At 48.2% G+C, this 21517-nt stretch overlaps 1 protein-coding gene and 1 non-coding gene across 3 annotated transcripts in view; both read left to right on the top strand.

Annotated features, from left to right (window-relative positions):
• ANKRD27 (ankyrin repeat domain 27) overlaps positions 1-21517 on the top strand; it is a 78276-nt gene that overhangs the window by 53077 nt on the left and 3682 nt on the right. For both annotated transcript variants that reach the window (XM_054464668.2, XM_054464670.2), the window contains 8 exons: positions 1888-1947; positions 2062-2181; positions 4725-4769; positions 6569-6691; positions 14428-14625; positions 16281-16400; positions 17817-17978; positions 20094-20205. In XM_054464668.2, the coding sequence (XP_054320643.1) occupies positions 1888-1947; positions 2062-2181; positions 4725-4769; positions 6569-6691; positions 14428-14625; positions 16281-16400; positions 17817-17978; positions 20094-20205 (940 nt within the window). The remainder of the gene's footprint in view (positions 1-1887; positions 1948-2061; positions 2182-4724; positions 4770-6568; positions 6692-14427; positions 14626-16280; positions 16401-17816; positions 17979-20093; positions 20206-21517) is intronic.
• LOC129021294 (small nucleolar RNA SNORA68) lies at positions 13796-13928 on the top strand. The gene has a single exon (XR_008496018.1). It is a non-coding gene; the product is annotated as a small nucleolar RNA SNORA68 (small nucleolar RNA).

Here is a 21517-nt window from a genome sequence, read left to right as displayed (position 1 = left end):
TTGGCTGGTCTTGAACTCCTGACCTCAGGTGATCCACCCACCTTGGCCTCCCAAAATGCTGGGATTACAGGCATGAGTCGTTGTGCCCAGCCCCAAAATATATGATTTTATAAAAGTAATAGAGATGAGATCTTAGTGTGTTGCCCAGGCTTGTCTTAAATTTCTGGCCTCAGGTGATCCTCTTGCCTTGGCCTCGTGCTGGCATTACAGGCGTGAGCCACTGCGCCTGGCCAGCTTTCTGCCTTTTGATGTTTTACTGGCTCCCTTTTATAATTTCCAGCTCTTCTAGGTTGTTCTTTCAGTTTGTTCATATCTTATTCTGGGAGTAGCACAGTTTGAATTTGTTTTTATTTTTGTTTTCTCTAAACCTCTTTATTGAGGCATGATTGGCATACATACAGAAAGCTATATGTAGTCAGTGTATACAACTTGATGAGTTTAGAGATAAGTGGACATCCATGAAACCATCACCACCATCTATGCCATAAACATATCCATTACCTCCAAAAGTTTACTTCTGTTCTTTTTTTTTTTTTTGAGACAAGGTTTGGCTGTATTGCCCAAACTGGAGTACAGTGGTGCAATCTCAGCTTACTGCAACCTCTGCCTCCTGGGCTCAAGCCATCCTCCCACCTCAGCTCTGGAGTAGCTGGGACTACAGGCATGCGCCACCACACCCGGCTAATTTTTGTATTTTTTATACAGATGGAGTTTCACCACGTTGGCCAGGCTGGTCTGAAACTCCTGACCTCAAGTGATCTGCTCGCCTTGGCCTCCTAAAGTGCTGGGATTACAGGTGTAATTACTGCCCCTGGCCTTCATCTTTCTTTTTTATTGTTTCATTTTTTTGTGTTTTTTTTTGAGACGGAGTCTCACTCTGTTGCCCAGGCTGGAGTGAAGTGGCATGATCTTGGCTCACTGCAATCTCCGCCTCCTGGGTTCAAGCGATTCTTCTGCCTCAGCCTCCATTGTAGCTGGGAGGTATAGGTGTGCGTCACCAAGCCCAGCTACTTTTTTTTTTTTTTGTATTTTTAGTAGAGATGGGGTTTCATCATGTTGGCCAGGCTGATCTTGAACTCCTGACCTCAAGTGATCTGCCCGCCCTGGCCTCCCAAAGTGCTGGGATTACAGGTATGGGTCATCTCGCCCAGCTTCCCTCTTTTTTTTTTTTTTTTTTTTTTTTTTAATTATTGTTTTGGTGTGTGGCAGGGACACAGTGTAAGATCTACAGTAAAGCACAGTTTGTGAAGGGTTAGGTCCCTGTTTCTGGCTTCAGGGGCCTCCGGCTATACCCCCTGAATACTGCAAAGGTCGCAGCTTTCTGGCAGGCAGAGCTGACTGGGCTGAGCAGTGCCACCATGGCCTGGGCTGCTGGGACGCCTTGGGAGGAGGGTTCTATTGCTGTGGTGTTTGTTTACCAAAGGCCTTTCCAGAGGGAGATCTGCAGAGGAAAGGAGAGGCTGCCTTCTCAGCTTGGCTCTGAGCTGTTCCTGCTTGAGACCTGTGGGTGCTGGAGGAAAGGCCGCACCTCATGCCTGTGGACACACAGGCCTGGGGGCTGAATGCAGTCACCTTTCAGGCTCCTTGAGGGTCTGGCTTCTCTTATCCCTTGCGTCCATGCATGGGAAGCCCTGAGCCCTCCCACGGGACAGGAGAGGCCGTGATGGGAGGAAGCCCCAACTTTGGGGTGATCGTGCGTAAGTTCCCACCCACTCCGGGTCTTGGTTTTTCTGGCCATCCAAGGGTGCGACTGGGCCACGTGACTTAAGGCTCACTGCACTGACATTCCGAGGAGCTAGGCCGGCAGTGGGGTGTGTGGGTGATGGCGCTGTGCTGAGACAACCCCCATCTCGCTGGGTACTGTTGGCATCCCCCTTGTGCCCCTAGATTCTGTCGGTAATGGAAGCCTATCACCTATCCTTCGAGAGGAGGCAGAAGTCGTCCGAGGTAAGTCAGCCGGGCTGAGCGGGTCGGGTTACCTTGGAGACCAAGGGCGCCTTCTCTGGTCCTCACGTGTCCATGTGCCCTGTCTTCTCTCTCGTCGGGGCTCCCTGGCTGCAGGCTCCTGTGCAGTCCCTGCAGCGCTCCGTGGACTCCATCAGCCAAGAGTCCTCCACTTCCAGCTTCTCCTCCATGTCAGCCGGCTCAAGGCAGGAGGAGACCAAGAAGGACTACAGAGAGGTGAGGCTTCCAGAGGGAGGGCGGGGGAGGGGAGGCCTTGGTGGCCCTGGGCAGTGGTGTCCAGCTGAAGAGCCATGGCCTGACGAGGGCCGCCCTCTTAGCCTGCTTGCCTGTGCTGGGGCCGCTGCTGCTCTGCGGTGGCCAAGGTCGGTGCCTTCGAGCTTGGCCCAGCGGCATCTCATGGTGCTGTATACTTTGGTGTGCCCTTCATGGACCACTCCCTGAGCAGCAGTTAGTGTGGTAGAGTGCGTTTGTGTATTAGAGAGAGGATAGGCTAAGAAAAAGACAAGTCAGGTCATGTAGAGGTCCGCTTATTTCAGATCATTTTATTTTGATTTTTTATTTTTTTGAGATAGAGTCTCGCTCTGTTGCCCAGGCTGGAGTGCAGTGGCGCAGTCTCGGCTCACTGCAAGCTCCGCCTCCCGGGTTCAAGCAATTCTCCTGCCTCAGCCTCCCAAGTAGCTGGGATTACAGGGGTGTGCCACCATACCAGGCTAATTTTTTTGTATTTTTAGTAGAGATGGGGTTTCACCATGTTGGCCAGGCTGGTCTCGAACTCCTGACCTCAGGTGATCCGCCCACCTCGGCCTCCCAAAGTGTTGGGATTACAGGTGTGAGCCACTGCACCTGGCTTGTTTTTTTTTTTTTTTTTTTTTATTTTTACTTTTTTGAGATGGAGTCTTGCTCTGTCACCCATGCCGGAGTGCAGTGGCGCGATCTCGGCTCACCGCAACCTCCACCTCCTGGGTTCAAGCAATTCTCATGCCGCAGTCTCCCAACTAGCTGAGATTACAGGCGCATGCCACCATGTCCGGCTAATTTTTTTGTATTTTTAGTAGAGATGTAGTTTCACCATGTTGGCCAGGCTGGTTTCGAACTCCTGACCTCAAGTGATCCGCCCGCCTGGGCCTCCCAAAGTGCTGGGATTACAGGCATGAGCCACCATGCCCTGCCTGTTTTCAGATCATTTTAGAAGGTATCTGCATAGCATTCTCTGCCTTCTGTCCCCACCCCATAAGCACCTCTGTTGAGAACCTGATGTCATTGTTCCTGACTTCTTGCAAAGTTTATGTAGACATTCACATGTCCACCTTGCATTTTGCAGAAGCTCATTGATGGCCTGTTTTGTTGTTGTTGTTGTTGTTGTTTCATTTAACTTACCTTAGAGCTTGTTCAGTGTCAGCACAATAGATCTGCCTCATTCTTTTTTTTTTTGAGACAGAGTCTTACTCTGTCACCCAGGCTGGAGTGTGGTGGCGTGATTTTGGCTCACTGCACCCTCCACCTCCTGGGTTCAAGCAATTCTCCAGTCTCAGTCTCCTGAGTAGTGGGGATTACAGGCACCCGCCACCATGCCTGGCTAATTTTTGGTTTTTTTTTTAGTAGAGATGGGGTTTCGCCGTGTTGGCCAGGCTGGTCACGAACTCCTGACCTCAGGTGATCCGCCCACCTCGGCCTTCCAAAGTGCTGGGATTACAGGCGTGAGCCACCATGCCTGGCTAGATCTGCCTCATTCTTTAGCTGAGGAGTGGACTGTTGAATGGATGTACCACCTTTGATGGCCCCCCCATGGGTGCTGAACCCTCACTGACCCTACCGTAGTGTCCCACTACCCACAAGCCGTGACATGCTCTTGGAGGACCAAGTAAGCTTAGCTCCGTGCAAAACCACAGCAGAGAAAGCCAAGAGACACGGTCCAAAGTCTAACAGAGACCTGTTGTCCCTGGGAGGGGTGTCCACCCTCAAGGTGCCTCAGCTAGCAGATATTGAGAGCTGAGTTCAGTTTTTTTTTTTTTTTTTGGAGACAGGGTCTCACTGTATCACCCAGGCTGGAGTGCAGTGGTACAGTCATAGCTCCCTGCAACCTCAAACTCCTGGGGATGACCTCCAGAGTGCTGGGATTACAGGCTGAGCCACTGCACTTAGCTAAGTGTATTTTTCTAAATCATAGGGGTGGCTGGCGTCTTAGGAAGAACTTGTGCTCCAAGGCGACCATGGCCTCACCTTTCCACGTGGATAAAGTTACAGTTTATATTCCCTAAATGGCAGTGGGTTCTGCGCACACCAGCAACTTCCTAGGATGCCCTGTCTGAGCAGTTTTAGGGACACGTTTACAGGATACTAAATCAGCCGGGCGTGGTGGCTCACGCCTGTAATCCCAGCACTTTGGGCCGAGGTGGGTGGATCACCTGAGGTCGGGAGTTCGAGACCAGCCTGACCAACATGGAGAAACCCTGTCTCTACTAAAAATACAAAAAAAATTAGCCGGGCGTGGTGGCGCATGCCTATAATCCCAGCTACTAGGGAGGCTGAAGCAGGAGAATTGCTTGAACCTGGGAGGCGGAGGTTGTGGTGAGCTGAGACCACGCCATTGCACTCCAGCCTGAGCAATAAGAGCAAAACTCCATCTCAAAAAAAAGATACTAAGTCAGACGTTAAAACTCCACAAATCAAGCCAATAGGTTTTCAGAATGTTTATATTATTTCTATTATTATTTTATTATTGAAATCATTTTTCTAACATTCTTGTTCCTTTTATTAAGGTAGAAAAACTTTTGAGAGCAGTTGCTGATGGAGATCTAGAAATGGTGAGTTTTTAGAAGTGCTTTTTATTTCATTTTTATTTTTTAGAGACAGGGTCTTGTTCTGTCACCCAGGCTGGAGTGCAGTGGCGTGATCATGGCTCACTGCAGCCTTGAACTCCTGGACTCAAGCGAACCTCTTGCCTCAGCCTCTTGAATAGCTGGGACCATAGTTGTGCGCAGCCATGCCTGGCTAATCATAAACAAATTTTTTGTAGAGGTAGGGTCTCGCTATATTGCCCAGTCTGATGAACTCTGGGCGTCAAGCGATTCTCCTGCCTTGGCCTCCCAAAGTACTTGGATTACAGGTGTGAGCCACCATGTCCAGCTTTAGAAGTGCTTTTTATTATAAAAAGCTTGTTCTAGCTTAAAACAGCCACCCACCTGTGTTTCTTGTCTCCAGTTCAGTTTCAGGCCATGTGGACTCTTTGATTTTGTGCAGAGGGCGGTGTGTTTAATGCATATTTGGTAATGGCGATGTTATGTTTTCCCGACAAGTAATGAGGGAGATCAACATACAGGCACATAGCGAGCGTGGGCCCTGCCTTTCAGATGTTCATATTCCAGGAGTGTGGTGAGGCATTGCCAAGACCAGAGACCATGTCCGGGGCACAGAGTGTGGGCTCAGAGCCTAGGCCCACTAGCCAGTATGCAAGGAGGGCAGCTTGGTTTTAAGAGAGGGCACCATTTTGAGGAGAGGAGGAAGTAGAGAGGCAAAGGCAGAGCCCAGTGGTGTTTGTGAGGCTCTGCAGAAGCTGTGGTTGGCTGGGATTCCTGGGCCACGAGAGGGGGCCTGAAGCTTGGGGCTCCGAGGAGTCATAAGCAGGTATCTGGATAAGAGGGAGCCGCCGGCCCTGGGCTGGCACCTGGAGAGAATGTCGTGGCTTGAAGGAAGGCATCTGTCCTAACCATTAGGTACATCTGACAGTGAAATGAGTGGACAGTGGAGACAGCTTTCCTTAGATTCTGATGGACAGGTTCCCCTGGCTTGCCTTTGGCCCCTTGAAAGGACTGTGTCTTCCCCTCTTTTTTTTTTTGAGACAGAGTCTTGCTCTGTCATCCAGGAGTGCAGTGGCATGATCTCAGCTCACTGCAACCTCCACCTCCTGGGTTCAAGCAATTCTCCTGCTTCAGCCTCCTGAGAAGGTGGGATTACAGGCAAGCACCACCACACCCGGCTGATTTTTGTATTTTTAGCAGAGACGAGGTTTCACCATGTTGGCCAGGCAGGGCTCGAACTCCTGACCTCAGGTGATCTGCCTGCCTAGGCCTCCCAAAGTGCTGGGATTACAGGCGTAAGCCACAATGCCTGGCCGTATCTTCCACTTTTAATGGAGAAGGGACTGAGGTGCTCACTGAGTGCCCTAGGACCAGGATGGGTTTATTTTTTTGAGAGTTTTGCTCTGTTGCCCAGGCTGGAGTGCTATGGTGTGATCACGGCTCACAGTAGCCTTGAACTCCTGGGCTCAGGCGATTCTCTAGCCTCTGCCTCCCAGAATGCTGGGATTACACCTATAAGCCACTGCCCCCAGCCCTACGACTAGAGTTTTAAGGCCATCACCCTGAGGCAGCACTGATCTACCTGCCCTTTTTCATGATAGAAGAAAATAATCTCTGGCATAAGTTGTGAAGTGGAAGGACTGAGGAAGGCTTCATGAGGGAGCAGAAGCCGGTTATAAATGGCTGTGGGGTTGGGGAAGGAAGCGTGGGCCCTGATTGGGAACGGTTGACGGTGTGTGTTTAAGATACTGTGCATGCGAAGACGCTGAGGATGTGTTCCTGTTTCCCTTACTCTCCATCACCAGGTGCGTTACCTGTTGGAGTGGACAGAGGAGGACCTGGAGGATGCGGAGGACACTGTCAGTGCAGCGGACCCCGAATTCTGTCACCCGTTGTGCCAGTGCCCCAAGTGTGCCCCAGCTCAGAAGGTTTGGCTTTGTTTCTGTTGGTGGAGGTCGGGGAATGTAGGCAATTTTTTTTTTTTTTTTTTTTGAGACAGAGTGTCGTTCTGTCACCCAGGCCGGAGTGCAGTGGTACAGTCATGGCCCACTGCAGCCTCAGCCACCTGGGCTCAAATGATCCTCCCACCTCAGTCTCCTGACTAGCTGGGACCACAAGCATGCAGCACCACACCTGGCTAATTTGTTTCTTTTTGTAGTGACTCGGCCTTTCTGTGTTGCCCACGCTGGTCTTGACCTCCCAGGCTCAAGCGATCCTCCTGCCTCAGCCTCCCACGGTGCTGGGATTACAGACGTGAGCCACTGCTCCTGGCCAGCAAATTCTTTCTTTTTCCCTCAGGAAAGTTCTCGATTTCTCAGCCAGATAATTACTGTACTGCGTGTCTGTGAATAGGTATTCCCCAAGATATGGTGGGACTCATTAGCCTAGGGCAGGTGCCAGCTCCCTGCGTGGCAGGTAAGTGAGCAGAGATGTGTCCCGTGATTAGCGTTTTGGCTGCTATCTGGGCCCCTGAGTCCTGTGGCAGGAGCTTATGAACAGATGCTCGAGGGTCTCCTTCCAGGTACCTAAAGCCCCCCAGGGAAGCTGCACGCATGTTCTGCTGCTGCTTTTACTCAGGTGAGTTCAGTCTTCGTAGGGACTCTCCCTTGAAGTGCAGAGAAATCCCCAAACCCTCTCCCAGCTTTCCCCAGGGGTAACATCCTTGCAAAACTATGGTGCAGAATCACAGCCAGGATATCGACATTGATGCAATCCGTGGATCTTAGTTCAGATTTCCCCAGTTCTGCTTGTTCTCGTGTGTGTGTGTGTGTATTTAGTTCTGTACAGTTGTGCCACATGTGTAGGTTTATGTATCCACTGTCACATTCAAGATATTTTCTGTGACAGATACTTTTTTATACTCCTTGTTCTTTTTTTTAAATTATTTTTTATTTTTTGAGATAGAGTCTTACTCTGTCAGGCGATCTCGGCTCACTGCAACCTCTGCCTCCCAGGTTGAAGCGATTCTCCTGCCTCAGCCTCCTGAGTAGCTGGGACTATAGCACCCACCACCATGCCTGGCTAATTTTTTGTATTTTTAGTGGAGATGGGCTTTCACCATGTTGGCCAGGCTGGTCTCAAACTCCGGACCTCAAGAGATCCGCCCACCTCAGCCTCCCAAAGTGCTGGGATTACAGGCGTGAGCCACTGCGCCTGGCCTCCTTGTTCTTTTACAGCCTCTTATTCTTGTTGTGTAATGTCTCAAAAAGACAGAACACTAAACTGCTTTATATCCTTGATTAAATTAAAACCTACCCCGCCATTCTTTTCTAGCCCAGTGTTTTAGAATTGGTATTTAAATCCTTTATTGAAGTATAATTCACAGACAATAAAGTCTATGTATTTATACAATTTGGTGAGCTTTTACAGATGTAAAACCTGTGAAGCCGTCACCACCATCAAGACGCAGCACGTGACTGTCACCTGCAAGCACAGTTCTCTCACCACAAGACCAATCACTCAAGCTGCCCTCTTACAGCCACACCCACCTCTCTCCCTGCCACACCCACCCCACCATCCCCAACCCCTGGCAACCACTCACCTGTTCTCCATTTCTCTAATCCTGTCACTTCAAAAACGTTACGTAAGTGGTTCATGCCTGTAATCCCAGCACTTTGGGAGGCCGAGGCGGGTGGATCACGAAGTCAGAAGATCAAGACCATCCTGGCTAACACGGTGAAACCCCGTCTCTACTAAAAATACAAAAAATTAGCTGGGCATGGTGGGAGGCGCTTATAGTCCCAGCTGCTCAGGAGGCTGAGGCAAGAGAATGGCGTGAACCCGGGAGGCGGGGCTTGCAGTGAGCCGAGATCGAGCCACCGCACTCCAGCCTGGGCGACAGAGCGAGACTCTGTCTCAAAAAAAAAATTACATAAATGTAATCACACAGTATACATATGACCTTTTGGGATTGGCTTTCTTCGCTCCGTTTGATTCCACATTGTTGCATAGAATCAGGTCTGTTTCTCCATGGCAGGGTGGCATTCCATTTGTCTAAAGGTGGCATATACTCACTGTGGAATGTCCAAAGACATGTAGTTTGTTGCTGCTTTGGGGAATGTTATCAATAAAACTGCCAGAACAAACATTCAAGTAGACGTTTCAGTAAGAACACAAGTTTTCATTTTTCTAAGATAAGTGCCGAAGAGTGCAATTGCAGAGTCGTGTGGCCATTGCATGGTAATTCCATGGTTCCTTTTTATAAGGAACTGACAGTCTTTTCCCAAGCAGGCTGTATCATTTTACATGCCCACCAGCGATGTATGAGTGATCCAGTTTCTCCTCGTCCTCCCCAGCACTGGGTGTGGTCATTATTTTCTGTTTTAGCCATTCAGGCAGGTGTGTAGTACTATCTCAGTGTGGCTTTAATTTGCATTTCTCTAATGGCTGATGCTGTTGAACAGCTTTTCACGTGCTTATTTGCCATCTGTATATGTTCTTCAGTGAAACATCTGTTCATTTGTTTTGCCCATTTTCTAATTGGTTTGTTTTTGGCTTTATCGTTGAATTTTGAGGGTTCTTGATATATTCTAGATATGTGGATATTTGTCAGATACGTGCTTTGCAGACATTTTCTTTCAGTCTGTAGCTTGTCTATAATCTCCTCACATGGGCTTTCACAGAGAAAAAGGTTTTTAGACATCTCGTTTGTCAGTATTTCCTTTTATGGATTATACTTTTGGTGTCAAGTCTGAGAATTCTTTGCCTTGCTCTAGATTTTCAACTTTCTCCTGTTTTTTTAAGTTATAATTTTATATTTTATAGTTAAGTCCATGATCCAATTTGTGTTAATTTTTACTCAAAGTGTGAGATTTAGGTTGAGGTTCTTCTTTTTTTTCTTGCCTGCAAATGTCCACTTGCACCAGCACCATTTGTTGAAAAGTGTCTCCTTCCTCCCGTGACTTGCCTTTGGACCTCGGTTGGCTATAGATTGTGTGGATTTATTTCTGGGTTCTCTGTTCTGCTGCATTGATCTATGGGCCCATCCTACCAGTACCGTGCTGTCTTGATGACTGATGCTGTGTAGTAAGCCTCAGTATTGTATTGAATGATTCTTCCTAATTTATTCTTCTTTGCCAGGAATATTTTGGCTATTCTATGGCCTGTGCCTTGCCATGTAAATTTTATTTATCTATTTACCTACTTGTTTACTTACTTACTCACTCTTATAGTACCCAGACTGGTCTGAGCTATATCAATTTTAGAATTAGCTTTTTATGTCTACAAAATACCTTGCTCGGATTTTGATAGGAATTACATTAAACCTATAGATGAACTGGGGAGAAATAACATCATATGACTCAACGTATGTTGAGTCTTCATGAACATGGTACATCTCTCGAAGTATTTAGACCTTCTTTGACTTCTTTCATCAACATTTTGTGATTTTTTTTCAGCATACAGATCCTGCCTGTGTCGTGTTAAGTGTACACCTCAGTATTTCATCTTCTTTTAAGCAGTTGTAAATGGTATTGCATACATAGCATGCATTCATGTGTTAGCTATCTAATTATAGATATGTAGGTCCCATACTAAGAGAATTAGGGTGGGCTCAGTGTCATACACCTGTAATCCCAACACTTTGGGAGGCCAAGGCTAGAGGATCACTTGAGGCCAGGAGTTTGAGACCAGCCCGGCCAACAGAGTAAGACCCTGTCTCTAAAAAACTAAAAATATAAAATATAAAATAAAAAAGAAAATGAATTCGGCCGGGCACGGTGGCTCACGCCTGCAATCCCAGCACTTTGGGAGGCTGAGGTGGGTAGATCACCTGAGGTCAGGAGTTCGAGACCAGCCTGACCAACATGGAGAAACCCCGTCCCTACTAAAATACAAAATTAGCCGGCCGTGGTGGTGCATGCCTGTAATCCCAGCTACTCGGGAGGCTGAGGCAGGAGGATTGCTTGAACCCAAGACGCGGAGGTTGCAGTGAGCCGAGATCGTGCCATTGCATTCCAGCCTGGGGAACAAGAGTGAAACTCCGTTGCAAAAAAAAAGAAAATGGATTTGGCTTTACAAAATAGATAGAGTGGTGTTAGCCTTTATATTGTAGGATAATTTTACCATTTCTGAAAAGAACTTCAGCGTGGGTGACTCTAAGGATATTGAAAATGACTAAAGTTTTCCCTCACACGTTTTTCAGCTGTGAGGTAACCTGTACATTGGAGATGTGCACCTTTTGACCTGGCCCCCTGCTGCTGGATGCACATGGTCCAGAACATAATTTCCCCGAGGTGGGCGGCTATGAAAACACAGGATAAGAAAGGCAGATGGTGTTCTCTAGCATCTGGTGGGAAGTGATGAAGCCCTCGGGCCCTCAGTACCTGTGTGTGGCGAGATTGCTGCGTCTCTGCTGCTGCTGTTTTTGCCATTTTCCTCCTCCCTGTGTTTTCCCACTTTAATTACACAGTAAAATACTATGGAAATCAATTGGGTGGAGTCTTAGGTTCCCTGTACTTTTAAAACGTCTTATTCTCTTTTTGTAATTTCTCAAAAAGACACACCACTAGACTGCTTCATGTCTGTGGTTAAATGAAAATCCACTCCCCCCATCCTCTTCTAGCCCAGTGATTTATTTTATTTTATTTTATTTTATTTTGGGGTTTCACTCTGTCACCCAGGCTGGAGTGCAGTGGCACAATCATAGCTCACTTACAGCTTGGGACTCCTGGGCCCAAGTGATCCTCCTGCCCCAGCCTCCCAAAGTCCTGGAATTACAGGCATGAGGCACTGCACCAGGCCTCCAGTGGTGTTTTATGTATTACTTTTTTTTTTCTTTTTTGAGACGGAGTCTCCCTCTGTCGCCCAGGCTGGAGTACAGTGGTGCAATATTAGCTCACTGCAACCTCTGCCTCTCGGGTTCAAGACATTCTTCTGCCTCAACCTTTCGAGTAGCTGGGACTACAGGCGCCTGCTGCCACACCTGGCTAATTTTTGTATTTTTAGTAGAGACAGGGTTTTGCCATGTTGGCCAGGCTGCTCTCAAACTCTTGACCTCAAGTGATCCGCCTGCCTTGGCCTCCCAAAGTGCTGGGATTATAGGCATGAGCCACTGCGCCTGGCCTAAACTTTTTTTTTTTTAGAGACAGTCTTGGTCTATCACCAAGGCCAGAGTGCAGTGGTGCAATCATAGCTCACTGAAGCCTCAAACTGCTGGGCCCAAGGGATCCTTTTGCCTCAGCCTCCCAAATGGATGGGACTACAGGCACGTACTACCATGCCGGGCTATTTAATTAATTAATTTATTTTTTGAGACGGAGTCTTGTTCTGTTGACAGGCTGGAGTGCAGTGGCACCATCTCGGCTCACTGCAACCTCTGCCTCCTGGGTTCAAGCAATTCTCCTGCCTCAGCTTCCTGAGTAGCTGGGACTACAGGTGCCTGCCACCATGCCCAGCTAATTTTTGTATTTTCAGTAAAGACGGGGTTTCACCATGTTGGCCAGGATGGTCTCGATCTCTTGACCTCATGATCCGCCCGCCTCGGCCTCCCGAAAGTGCTGGGATTACAGGCATAAGCTACCTCGCTGGCCTATTTTTTTATTTTTGTAGAGACAGGGTCTTGGCTGTGTTGTCCAGGCTGGTTTCGAACTCCTGGGCCCAAGCGATCCTCCTGCCTCAGCCTCCCAAAGTGCTGGGATTAGAGGCGTGAGCCACCACACCCGGCCTCCAGTGGTGTTTTAGAATTTGTTTTTAAATCTTTTATTGAAATGTAATTATATAAACTATAATTTATATAATTTATATTTACATAAAGCATATGTATTTAAAGTATACAATTTGGCAAGTTTTACAGATACATAAACCTGTGAAACCATCACCACCATCAAGATACACAACGTTTCCCTCACTTGCAAGAGTTTCCTGTGAGATTTTGCCGTCCCCCCCTCTGACCGCCCCCCATTCCCCCATCGCCTCTCCCAGGCAACCCCTGACCTGCTTTTCATCATCATGGATTAGTTAACACTTTCTAGACTCTTTTGTAAGTGGAATTGTAACACATGTCCCTTTTTGTGTCTGGCTTCTTTGACTCAAGATATTTTTGAGACCCATGTTGGATCGGGAGTTCATTGCTGGATAGTAGTTGATTGGGTGGACACACCAGAATTTGTTGTTTCATTCGCCTGTTGATGGACATCTGAGTAGTTTTCCTGCTTCTGGATTTGTAAATAAAGCCATTGTGAACATTTGTGTACAGGCCTTTGTGTGGATATGTACGTTTTTGGGTAAACACCTAGGAGTATAATTGCCGGATTATGTGGTAAGGATATGTTTAACCTTATAAGAAACTGCCAGTTTTCCAAAGTGGGTGAAGTAGTTTCTGTTCCCTCCAGCAGGGTGTGAGCCTACTAGTTGCTCCACATCCCTGCCAACGTTTAGTATTTTGACTTTTTTTTTTTTTTTTTGGAGATGGAGTCTCGCTCTGTTGCCCAGCCTAGCCAACATGGCAAAACCCTGTCTCTACTACAAATACAAAAATCAGCTGGGTGTGGTGGTACACGCCTGTAATCCCAGCTACTCGGGAGGCTGAGGCGGGAGAATTCGCTTGAACCCGAGAGGCAGAGGTTGCAGTGAGCCAGGCTGGAGTGCAGTGGTGCGATCTTGGCTCACTGCAACCTTCACCTCCTGGGTTCAAGCGATTCTGCAGCCTCAATGCACACCTATAATGTAGCTGGGATTACAGGCAGGCACTGCCACACCCGGCTAATTTTTGTATTTTTGGTAGAGGCGGGTTTTCACCATGTTGGCCAGGACTCCTGACCCCAGGTGATCCGCCCACCTCAGCCTCTCAAAGTGTTGGGATTACAGGCGTGAGCCACTGTGCCCAGCCTTGACATTTTAACTTCAGCCATTCTGATAAATATGCAGGGCATTTCGTTTAGCGTGTGTGTGTATGTGCACGTGTGTGTTTTCCAGCTTCGTTTTTGATTTTTGAGATATAATTTACATATAGTAAAATTCAGCCTTTAATTTAGCATACAGTTTTTTTTTTTTAAAAGAGAGGTAACATTTTTAATCATCAAAAAGTAAAATTACTCTCACCTAAACCCAAGAATCACTGTTTCTTGTAGCGGTGGTTTAAACAGAGGTGCAAACAGCAAGTGAATCTCGTCGCCTTTGCGGGGCTGTGGCCATGTCCCTCAAAGTGAATTTGGAGGCTCTACAGCCCTGGTGAAAAAAAAAGAAAGTGAAATTAGCCAGGCACAGTGGCATACACCTGTAGTCTCAGTACTTTGGGAGGCTGAGGTGGGAGGACCACATGAGCCTGGGAGTTCAAGACCACCCTGGGCCACTTGGTGAGAGACCCCATCTCTACAAAAAATAAAAATAAAAAAATTAGCTGGGCACAATGGCTTGCACCTGTGGAGCTAGCTACTTGGGAGGCTGAGGCAGGAGGATCACTTGAGCCCAGGAGGTCGAGGCTGCAGTGAGCTGTGGTGGTGCCACTGCACTCCAGCCTGGGCAACAGGGTGAGACCCTGTCTCAAAAAAAAAGGAAGTTGTTCTTTGGCATGCTACGTACTTCTAAACGAATTGGAATCCATCCTGGATCCCACCATGATCCCGCATTGTGTGTGGGAGTTGTGGGGGGCACATAGCGCCAATCACTTCAGCCCAGTTTCTTCAATACTGATGAGGTTTCTGTTTCCATCTTCTGTGCTTCCCAGAGGCTGGCGAAGGTTCCTGCCAGTGGGCTTGGTGTGAACGTGACCAGCCAGGACGGCTCCTCCCCGCTGCACGTCGCCGCCCTGCACGGCCGGGCGGACCTCATCCCCCTCCTGCTGAAGCACGGGGCCAACGCAGGTGCCAGGAACGCAGACCAAGCCGTCCCGCTCCACCTGGCCTGCCAGCAGGGCCACTTTCAGGTTCGGGCTGTGTGTCAGGGACGGTGGAGCAGGGTGTCCACTTTGGGCTAGGACCTTGTGCTTGGTAGGGATGCTGCAGGGGTTTGGTGGCTACCCCAGAGGACACTGCTCCTCCGAGCCCTGGGATTCTGACGTGCACACGGTAGGCCACTCAGCTTCAAAGCACAGAGCCCTGGTGCTCCCTGGGGGTGGAGCCAGTCCCCACCCCACTGCCACTCCCATCTGGATGGTACCGAGGTTGTCATTCTGATTCTTGCCCCCAGCAGGATCTGGCTCTTGAGCTTGTGTGGTGGCCACCGAGCACTGTCCCCATGGTCATCTTACCACCTTTACACCCCGACAGTGCCTTGCTCTGGGCCAAACAGTTCAGCACTTCATAAAGCACAGTCAGGGCCCCATAGAGGGGCTCAAGGAAGAATTTTGAATTTTGGAGTGATTAACTTTTTGAAAGTGCTGGGGTGTTTTGCTTTTTTTTTTCTTTTTTTTTTTTTAAGACATCGCCTTGCTCTGTCTCCCAGACTGGAGTGTGGGAGTGCAGTGGTGCAATCTCAGCTCACATTGCAGCCTCAATCTCCTGGGCTCAAACAATCCTCCCATCTCAGCCTCCCTCCCTAGTAGCTGGGACCACAGGCGTGCACCACCACATCCAGATAATTTTTTTTTTTTTTTTTTTTTTTTTGTGGAGACGGGGTTTCACCACGTTGTCCAGCTGGTGTTGAACTCCTGAACTCAAGCGATCCTCCCACCTTGCCTTCCCAAAGTGCTGGGATTACAGGGATGAGCCACAGCACTAGGCCCTGCTTTTCTTTAAGGAAAACTGTGTGTGTATTTTTTCATTTTCCTTTATCAGTTCTACTGTTAACTTTTTAAAGACAGGAGCCATATTTCAGGTCTTGCATCTCTCTCGCCAACACCTAGCATAGAGCTTCAGGCATTGCTTTCCTAACCTGTAAATTCGGAGTGGCGATTGCAGCTCTCCCTGAGGTAGAAAGGATAGAAAGGTGAAGTGAGATCACCGTCGCCCAGCATGTCGGGTGAAGTGAGATCACCGTCACCCTGCACTTCACCCGCACAGAGCAGCCCCGCAGCAGACGGTAGCCCTCCCCTCTTCACCTGGTCCCTTTTCTCCTGAGGGTCTAAAGTCTTCTCAGTAAGCTCAGAGATGGCTGGGCATGGTGGCTCATGCCTGTAATCCCAGCACTTTGGGAGGCTGAGACGGGTGGATCACCTGAGGTCAAGAGTTCGAGGCCAGCCCTGCCAACATGGTGAAACCCCGTCTCTACTAAAAATACAGAAAATTAGCCAAGCATGGTGGCAGGCGCCTGTAGTCCCAGCTGCTCAGGAGGCTGAGGCATGAGAATCAGTTGAACCTGGGAGGCGGAGGCTGGAGTAAGCCAAGATCACGCCACTGCACTCCAGCCTGGGTGACAGAGCGAGACTCTGTCTAAAAAAATAAAAATAAAAACCAAAAACAACAACAAAAAAATAATAAGCTCAGAGACAAGTCAAAAGAATATCAAACTTGAGGATTTCTCTCCAGAAACTTTGTTTTCTTATTTTATTTATTTATTTATTTTTTTTTTTTCATAATTTTTCTCCGGCAGGAAATGACAGAAATTTTGATTAAGTTTGCACGTTTTCCTTCTCTGGCCCAGGTGGTGAAGTGTCTATTAGATTCTAATGCAAAACCCAATAAGAAGGACCTCAGCGGAAACACGCCCCTCATTTACGCCTGCTCCGGTGGCCATCACGAGGTTGTGGCACTGCTGCTACAGGTGAGGCCCCTCCCTGCCCCCGGTCTACACGCCTGCGCCAGTTAACAGGGCGCCTCCACCCAGCGACCCCCGCAGCGCACTGGGGGTGGAGAGGCCGGGCCACCCATCAGCCCCAGGCCTCTGGGGAAAGGAGCAGGGCGTGTGCCTTCCCACACAGGGTTCTCCGATGGGAACGGACGGTGCCTCAGCATCTGGGATGCAGTCTCAAGAGCTCCGACGCTGCTTTTGCCAAGGGTTTGGGTCTCACCTCACTGACCGGGAATGTGTCACGCTGTTACCTGAGCATGGGCTGAGTGGCCACCTCTGTCCCTGCTGCTCTTGATAAAGGTTATGCGAATGGATTAGAATTTCTTAAAAAAGTAGGGAAAAACCAACCTGTCCATGACTCTGCTACTCAAGGGAAACTCATTTTGGTGGACTTTTAAAAAATGTGTATAGTTTCAGTGTTATTTGTTTTTTTTTTTTTGAGACAAGGTCTTGCTCTGTGGCCCAGGCTGGAATGCAGTGGCACCCTCACAGCTCACTGCAGCCTCAGTCTCCCAGGCTCAGGTGCCTCAGCCTCCCAGGTAACTGGGACTACAGGTACACACCACTGCACCTGGCTAGTTTTTGCTGTTTGTTTTTAGTAGACATGGGGGTCTTACTGTGTTGCCCAGGCTGGTCTCAAACTCCTGAGCTCAAACAATCCTCTTGCCTTGGCGTCCTAAAGTGCTGGATTACAGGTGTAAGCCACGGCGCCTTGCCAAGTATTGTTTTCTCTTTTTCCGAGATGGAGTCTCGCTCTGTCACCTAGGCTGGAATGCAGTGGCTTACTCTCAGCTCACTGCAACCTCTGCCTCCAGGGTTCAAGCGATTCTCCTGCCTCAGCCTCCGGAATAGCTGGGACTACAGGTGCCCACCACCATGCCCAGCTAATTTTTTTGTTTTTTGTTTTTTGTTTTAGTAGAGATGGGATTTCACTATGTTGGCCAGGCCGGTCTTGAACTCCTGACCTCAGGTGATCCACCTGCCTCTGCCTCCCAAAGTGCTGGGATTATAGGCATGAGCCACTGCGCCTGGCCCCAAGTATTGTTTTCTGTCTTAATGTTATTTAATGTAGAAACTTATTTACTCAAACTTTGATTTTTAATGGTTGCGTAACTATGGATATACCATAGTGATTTTTTTTTTAACCTGTTTCTGCTCTGTACATTTAAGTGGCTTCTGTTTTCTCTGCTATTAGGATAAATGCTGCAGTGAACTCTGTCTATAAATCTTTTTTTCTCAGTATTACTTTTCCCCCCACAAATTTTAAGAAAACTTTCAGACATAAGAAAAGTTGAATGTGTTTTACAGCGAATACCTGGTATACCCACAGTGAGATTCCATGCTGACGTTTTGTAGCGTTCCTTTTGATCGTGCGGTTTCTCTTTCCAGCATGGGGCCTCCATTAACACTTCTAACAATAAGGGCAACACAGCGCTGCACGAGGCTGTGATTGAAAAGCACGTCTTCGTGGTAGAGCTGCTTCTGCTCCACGGAGCGTCAGTTCAGGTGCTGAACAAGCGGCAGCGCACGGCTGTAGACTGTGCTGAACAGGTAGGTGGAGAGGGTCGAAGAGCCGAGGGAATCCTGAGCTCTTCACAGCTCCCTCTGGATCTCTTGTGTTTAAAGCTGGATCTGAAAGAGCAACACCCGGCCCTTGGCACTGCTGGGCTGGACGTAGTTGGTGTGTCAGAAGTCCGCAGCGTGGGTAGATGGCTAGTCCTCGGCCTCCTGGTCAGAGGTGGTGCTCTGGGAACCAGGAATCATTCTTTTCACGGGCAGTTTTCAAAGGCCTGAGTGGAGGGGCTCCCCCCAGCCAGCAGTAGGGCTGTGGTCCAGTAGTTAATCCAGAAGTTAGGTAGAGTCAGGCACTCAGGAAGGAGCAAGTCATGATGTTCTGGTCTCACCTTGCAGTGTGAACACAGCCGTTGTCTTAGCAGCACGATGGAGAAGGTTTGTTTCGTTAGTGGATTTAAAACTCCTTGTGGCCAGGCACAGTGGCTCATGCCTGTAATCCCAGCACTTTGGGAGGCCAAGGAAGGAGGATCACTTGAGTGCAGGAGCTCAAGACCAGCCTGGGCAACATAGTGAGACCCCCAATCTACAAAAAATCAAAAAATTAGCCGAGCATAGTGGTGCATGCCTGTAGTCCCAGCTACTCAGGAGGCTGAGGTGGGAGGATCTCTTGAGCCCAGGAGGTCAAGGCTGTAGTGAGCTCAGATTGTGCCACTGCACTCCAGCCTGGTTGACAGAGACTTTGTCTCAAAAAAATGAAAGTAGAAGTCCTTGAGTCCTGTAGGAATCATGATTATTGGCCTACTGCCTTCTCCAGTGCTGTGGATGCTTGCGCGGAGAGCGGTGGGGAAGGGTCCTTTTCCTCTGGCGAGTGGCAGCTGTTTCTGTTCCTGTTTTCCTGCTGAGTCTTTCTTTTGTTTTCTACTCAAGACAGACAGTGAGTAGGTTGTTAAGTGACGCAACTGAGAAGCTAACATCACCATCAATCCACTCCATGAATAGGCTTCTTAGAGTAATTTTTTGTTTCTTAAGACAGAGTCTTGCTCTGTTGTGGCGTGATCTTGGCTCACTGCAACCTCTGCCTCCTGGGTTCAAGCGATTCTCATGCCTCAGCCTCCTGAGTAGCTGGGATTACAGGCACATGGCACCACGCTTGGCTAAATTTTTTTTGAATTTTTTTGTAGAGACGAGTTTCACCATATTGCTCAGGCTTGTCTTAACACCTGACCTAACTGATCCCCCTCCCTTGGCCTCCCGAAGTGCTGGGATTACAGACGTGAGCCACTGTGCCTGGCCTCCTTCTATTAATTTTCAGTGACAGAATTGAAATATTTTAAACTCTCAGTTCAGTACTTTCTTAAATGATTATGTTGAATGTTTTTTTGGTTTTTAAAATTTTGAATTTTATTATTATTATTTTTTGAGACAGGGTCTCACTCTGTTGCCCAGGCTGGAGTATAATGGTGCAGTCTTGGCTCACTGCAGCCTTGACCTCTGGGCGCAGATGATCCTCCAACCTCAGCCTCCCAAGTAGCTGGACTATAGGCATGTGCCACCATGCCCAGCTAATTTTTTTTTAATAGAGACAGAGCTTCGCCATGTTGGCCAGGCTGGTCTCGACTGCCTGGGCTCAAGCAATCCACTTACCTTGGCCTCTCAAAAGTGCTGAGATTACAGGCGTGAGCCATCGCGCATGGCCTTTTATTATTTTTAAATAGAGACAGGGTCTTGCTATGTTGCCCAGGCTAGTCTTGAACTCCTGGGCTCAAGCGATCCTCCCACCTCAGTCTCCCAAAGTGGTGGGATTGCATGTGTGAGCCACTGTGTCCGGTTAATGTGTTTCAATGAGTACTCACTATATGGGGGCCCTCAACAGCCTCACGATAAGCATATGATAGTAGATCTTATTATGGTTGAGCTGGTTGCATGGAGTGGTTGAATCCCCAGCATGGAGGCCACGGAGAGGGCAGAGCCGGGCTCCCCACGCAGGCCTGCTTTTACCACTGGACTTTATGGCCTCCAAGCTCCGTTTGTAATTATTTCTGAGCTTTTGCTGCCCAGTCACACTAATACTGACATTTAGATCAAAACCAAACAATAATCTATTAAAAAAGAATAAAAACATTATTGTTCCTTTTCCCTTTCGAATTGCAGAATTCAAAAATAATGGAATTGCTTCAGGTGGTACCAAGCTGTGTTGCTTCATTAGATGATGTGGCTGAAACCGACCGCAAGGAGTATGTCACTGTTAAGATCAGGAAAAAATGTAAGAGTTTACGTTCTTTCTGTCACGCTCAACTTGGGTATATTTAGACGTTCATGAGTAGTTGCTGGTGTTCATTTAATTGTATATGTAAAGTGTAATTATAATCATGCCTGGAGGAGATACAGGCACCAAAGAAATGTATGTTACCTCCCAATTTATCAGACTATGGGTAAGCTTTTTTTGTTACTAGTTTTCTGGTTGATGGTAATGATGTTTCCTGAGGAAGTAAGATAGAAACTGTCAACACTACCTTGAAGTTTCAGGCATCTGCCTATGGAGATGGGGAACAGTCTCTGGGATAGTTTCTTTCATGCCTCATGTTCCAAAGTCAGGTGTTCTGGTCATTTCCTGGACATCCAGGGTAAATGCTACCTTTCAAGATTTTTTTTTTGAGACAGTCTCGCTTTGTCACCCAGGCTGGAGTGCAGTGGCGTGATCTCAGCTCACTGCCAGCTCTGCCTCCTGGGTTCACGCCATTCTCCTGCCTCAGCCTCTCGAGTAGCTGGAACTACACGTGCCAGCCACAACGCCCTGCTAATTTTGTTTTTGTATTTTTAGTAGAGAGGGGCTTCACCGTGTTAGCCAGGATGGTCTCCGTCTCCTGACCTCGTGATCCGCCCGCCTTGGCCTCTCAAAGTGCTGGGATTACAGGTGTGAGCCACCAAGATTTTTTATTTAGTTTTTTTGAGACAGAGTCTCACTCTGTCACCGAGGCTGGAGTGCAGTGGTGCAATCTCAGCTCACTGCAACCTCTGCCTCCTGGGTTCAAGCGATTCCCCTTCCTCAGCCTCCCGAGTTGCTGGGATTACAGGCACATGCCACCATGCCTGGCTAATTTTTGTATTTTTGGTAGAGATGGGGTTTCACAGTGTTGGCCAGGCTGGTCTCAAACTCCTGACCTCAAGTGATCCGCCCGCCTTGGCCTCCCAAAGTGCTGGAGTTACAGGTGTGAGCCACCGCGCCTGGCCTCAAGATTGTTTTTTTTAAGTTTGTACGTGTACAGAGGTTGATTATAATTAGAACAGCAGTTGCCGAACAGTAGTGGGACTGAAGTATTTTCTTCTTTTTAAAAAGTTTACAAGGGGTCCTTGTTCCACTTTTTTTTTTAAATTTACAATATGAAATATTATCATCTCATCCAGTGAGGTATGCAATAATGCAATACAATAATATGGATAAACCCATTCACATATCTGGATAACCCTGAGACTGTCTCACCGTAATTGGTTGTGGCTGGGGGAGTTAAGGGAGTTAAGGTTTTATTTTTCTGTTTCATGGGGGTTCTCATAATACAGGCTGACTACCCCCTATC

The sequence above is a fragment of the Pongo pygmaeus genome, chromosome 20 (assembly GCF_028885625.2).
Source record: "Pongo pygmaeus isolate AG05252 chromosome 20, NHGRI_mPonPyg2-v2.0_pri, whole genome shotgun sequence".
In the NCBI taxonomy this organism is placed as follows: domain Eukaryota; kingdom Metazoa; phylum Chordata; class Mammalia; order Primates; family Hominidae; genus Pongo; species Pongo pygmaeus.
This window is presented reverse-complemented; position numbering and strand designations above follow the sequence as displayed.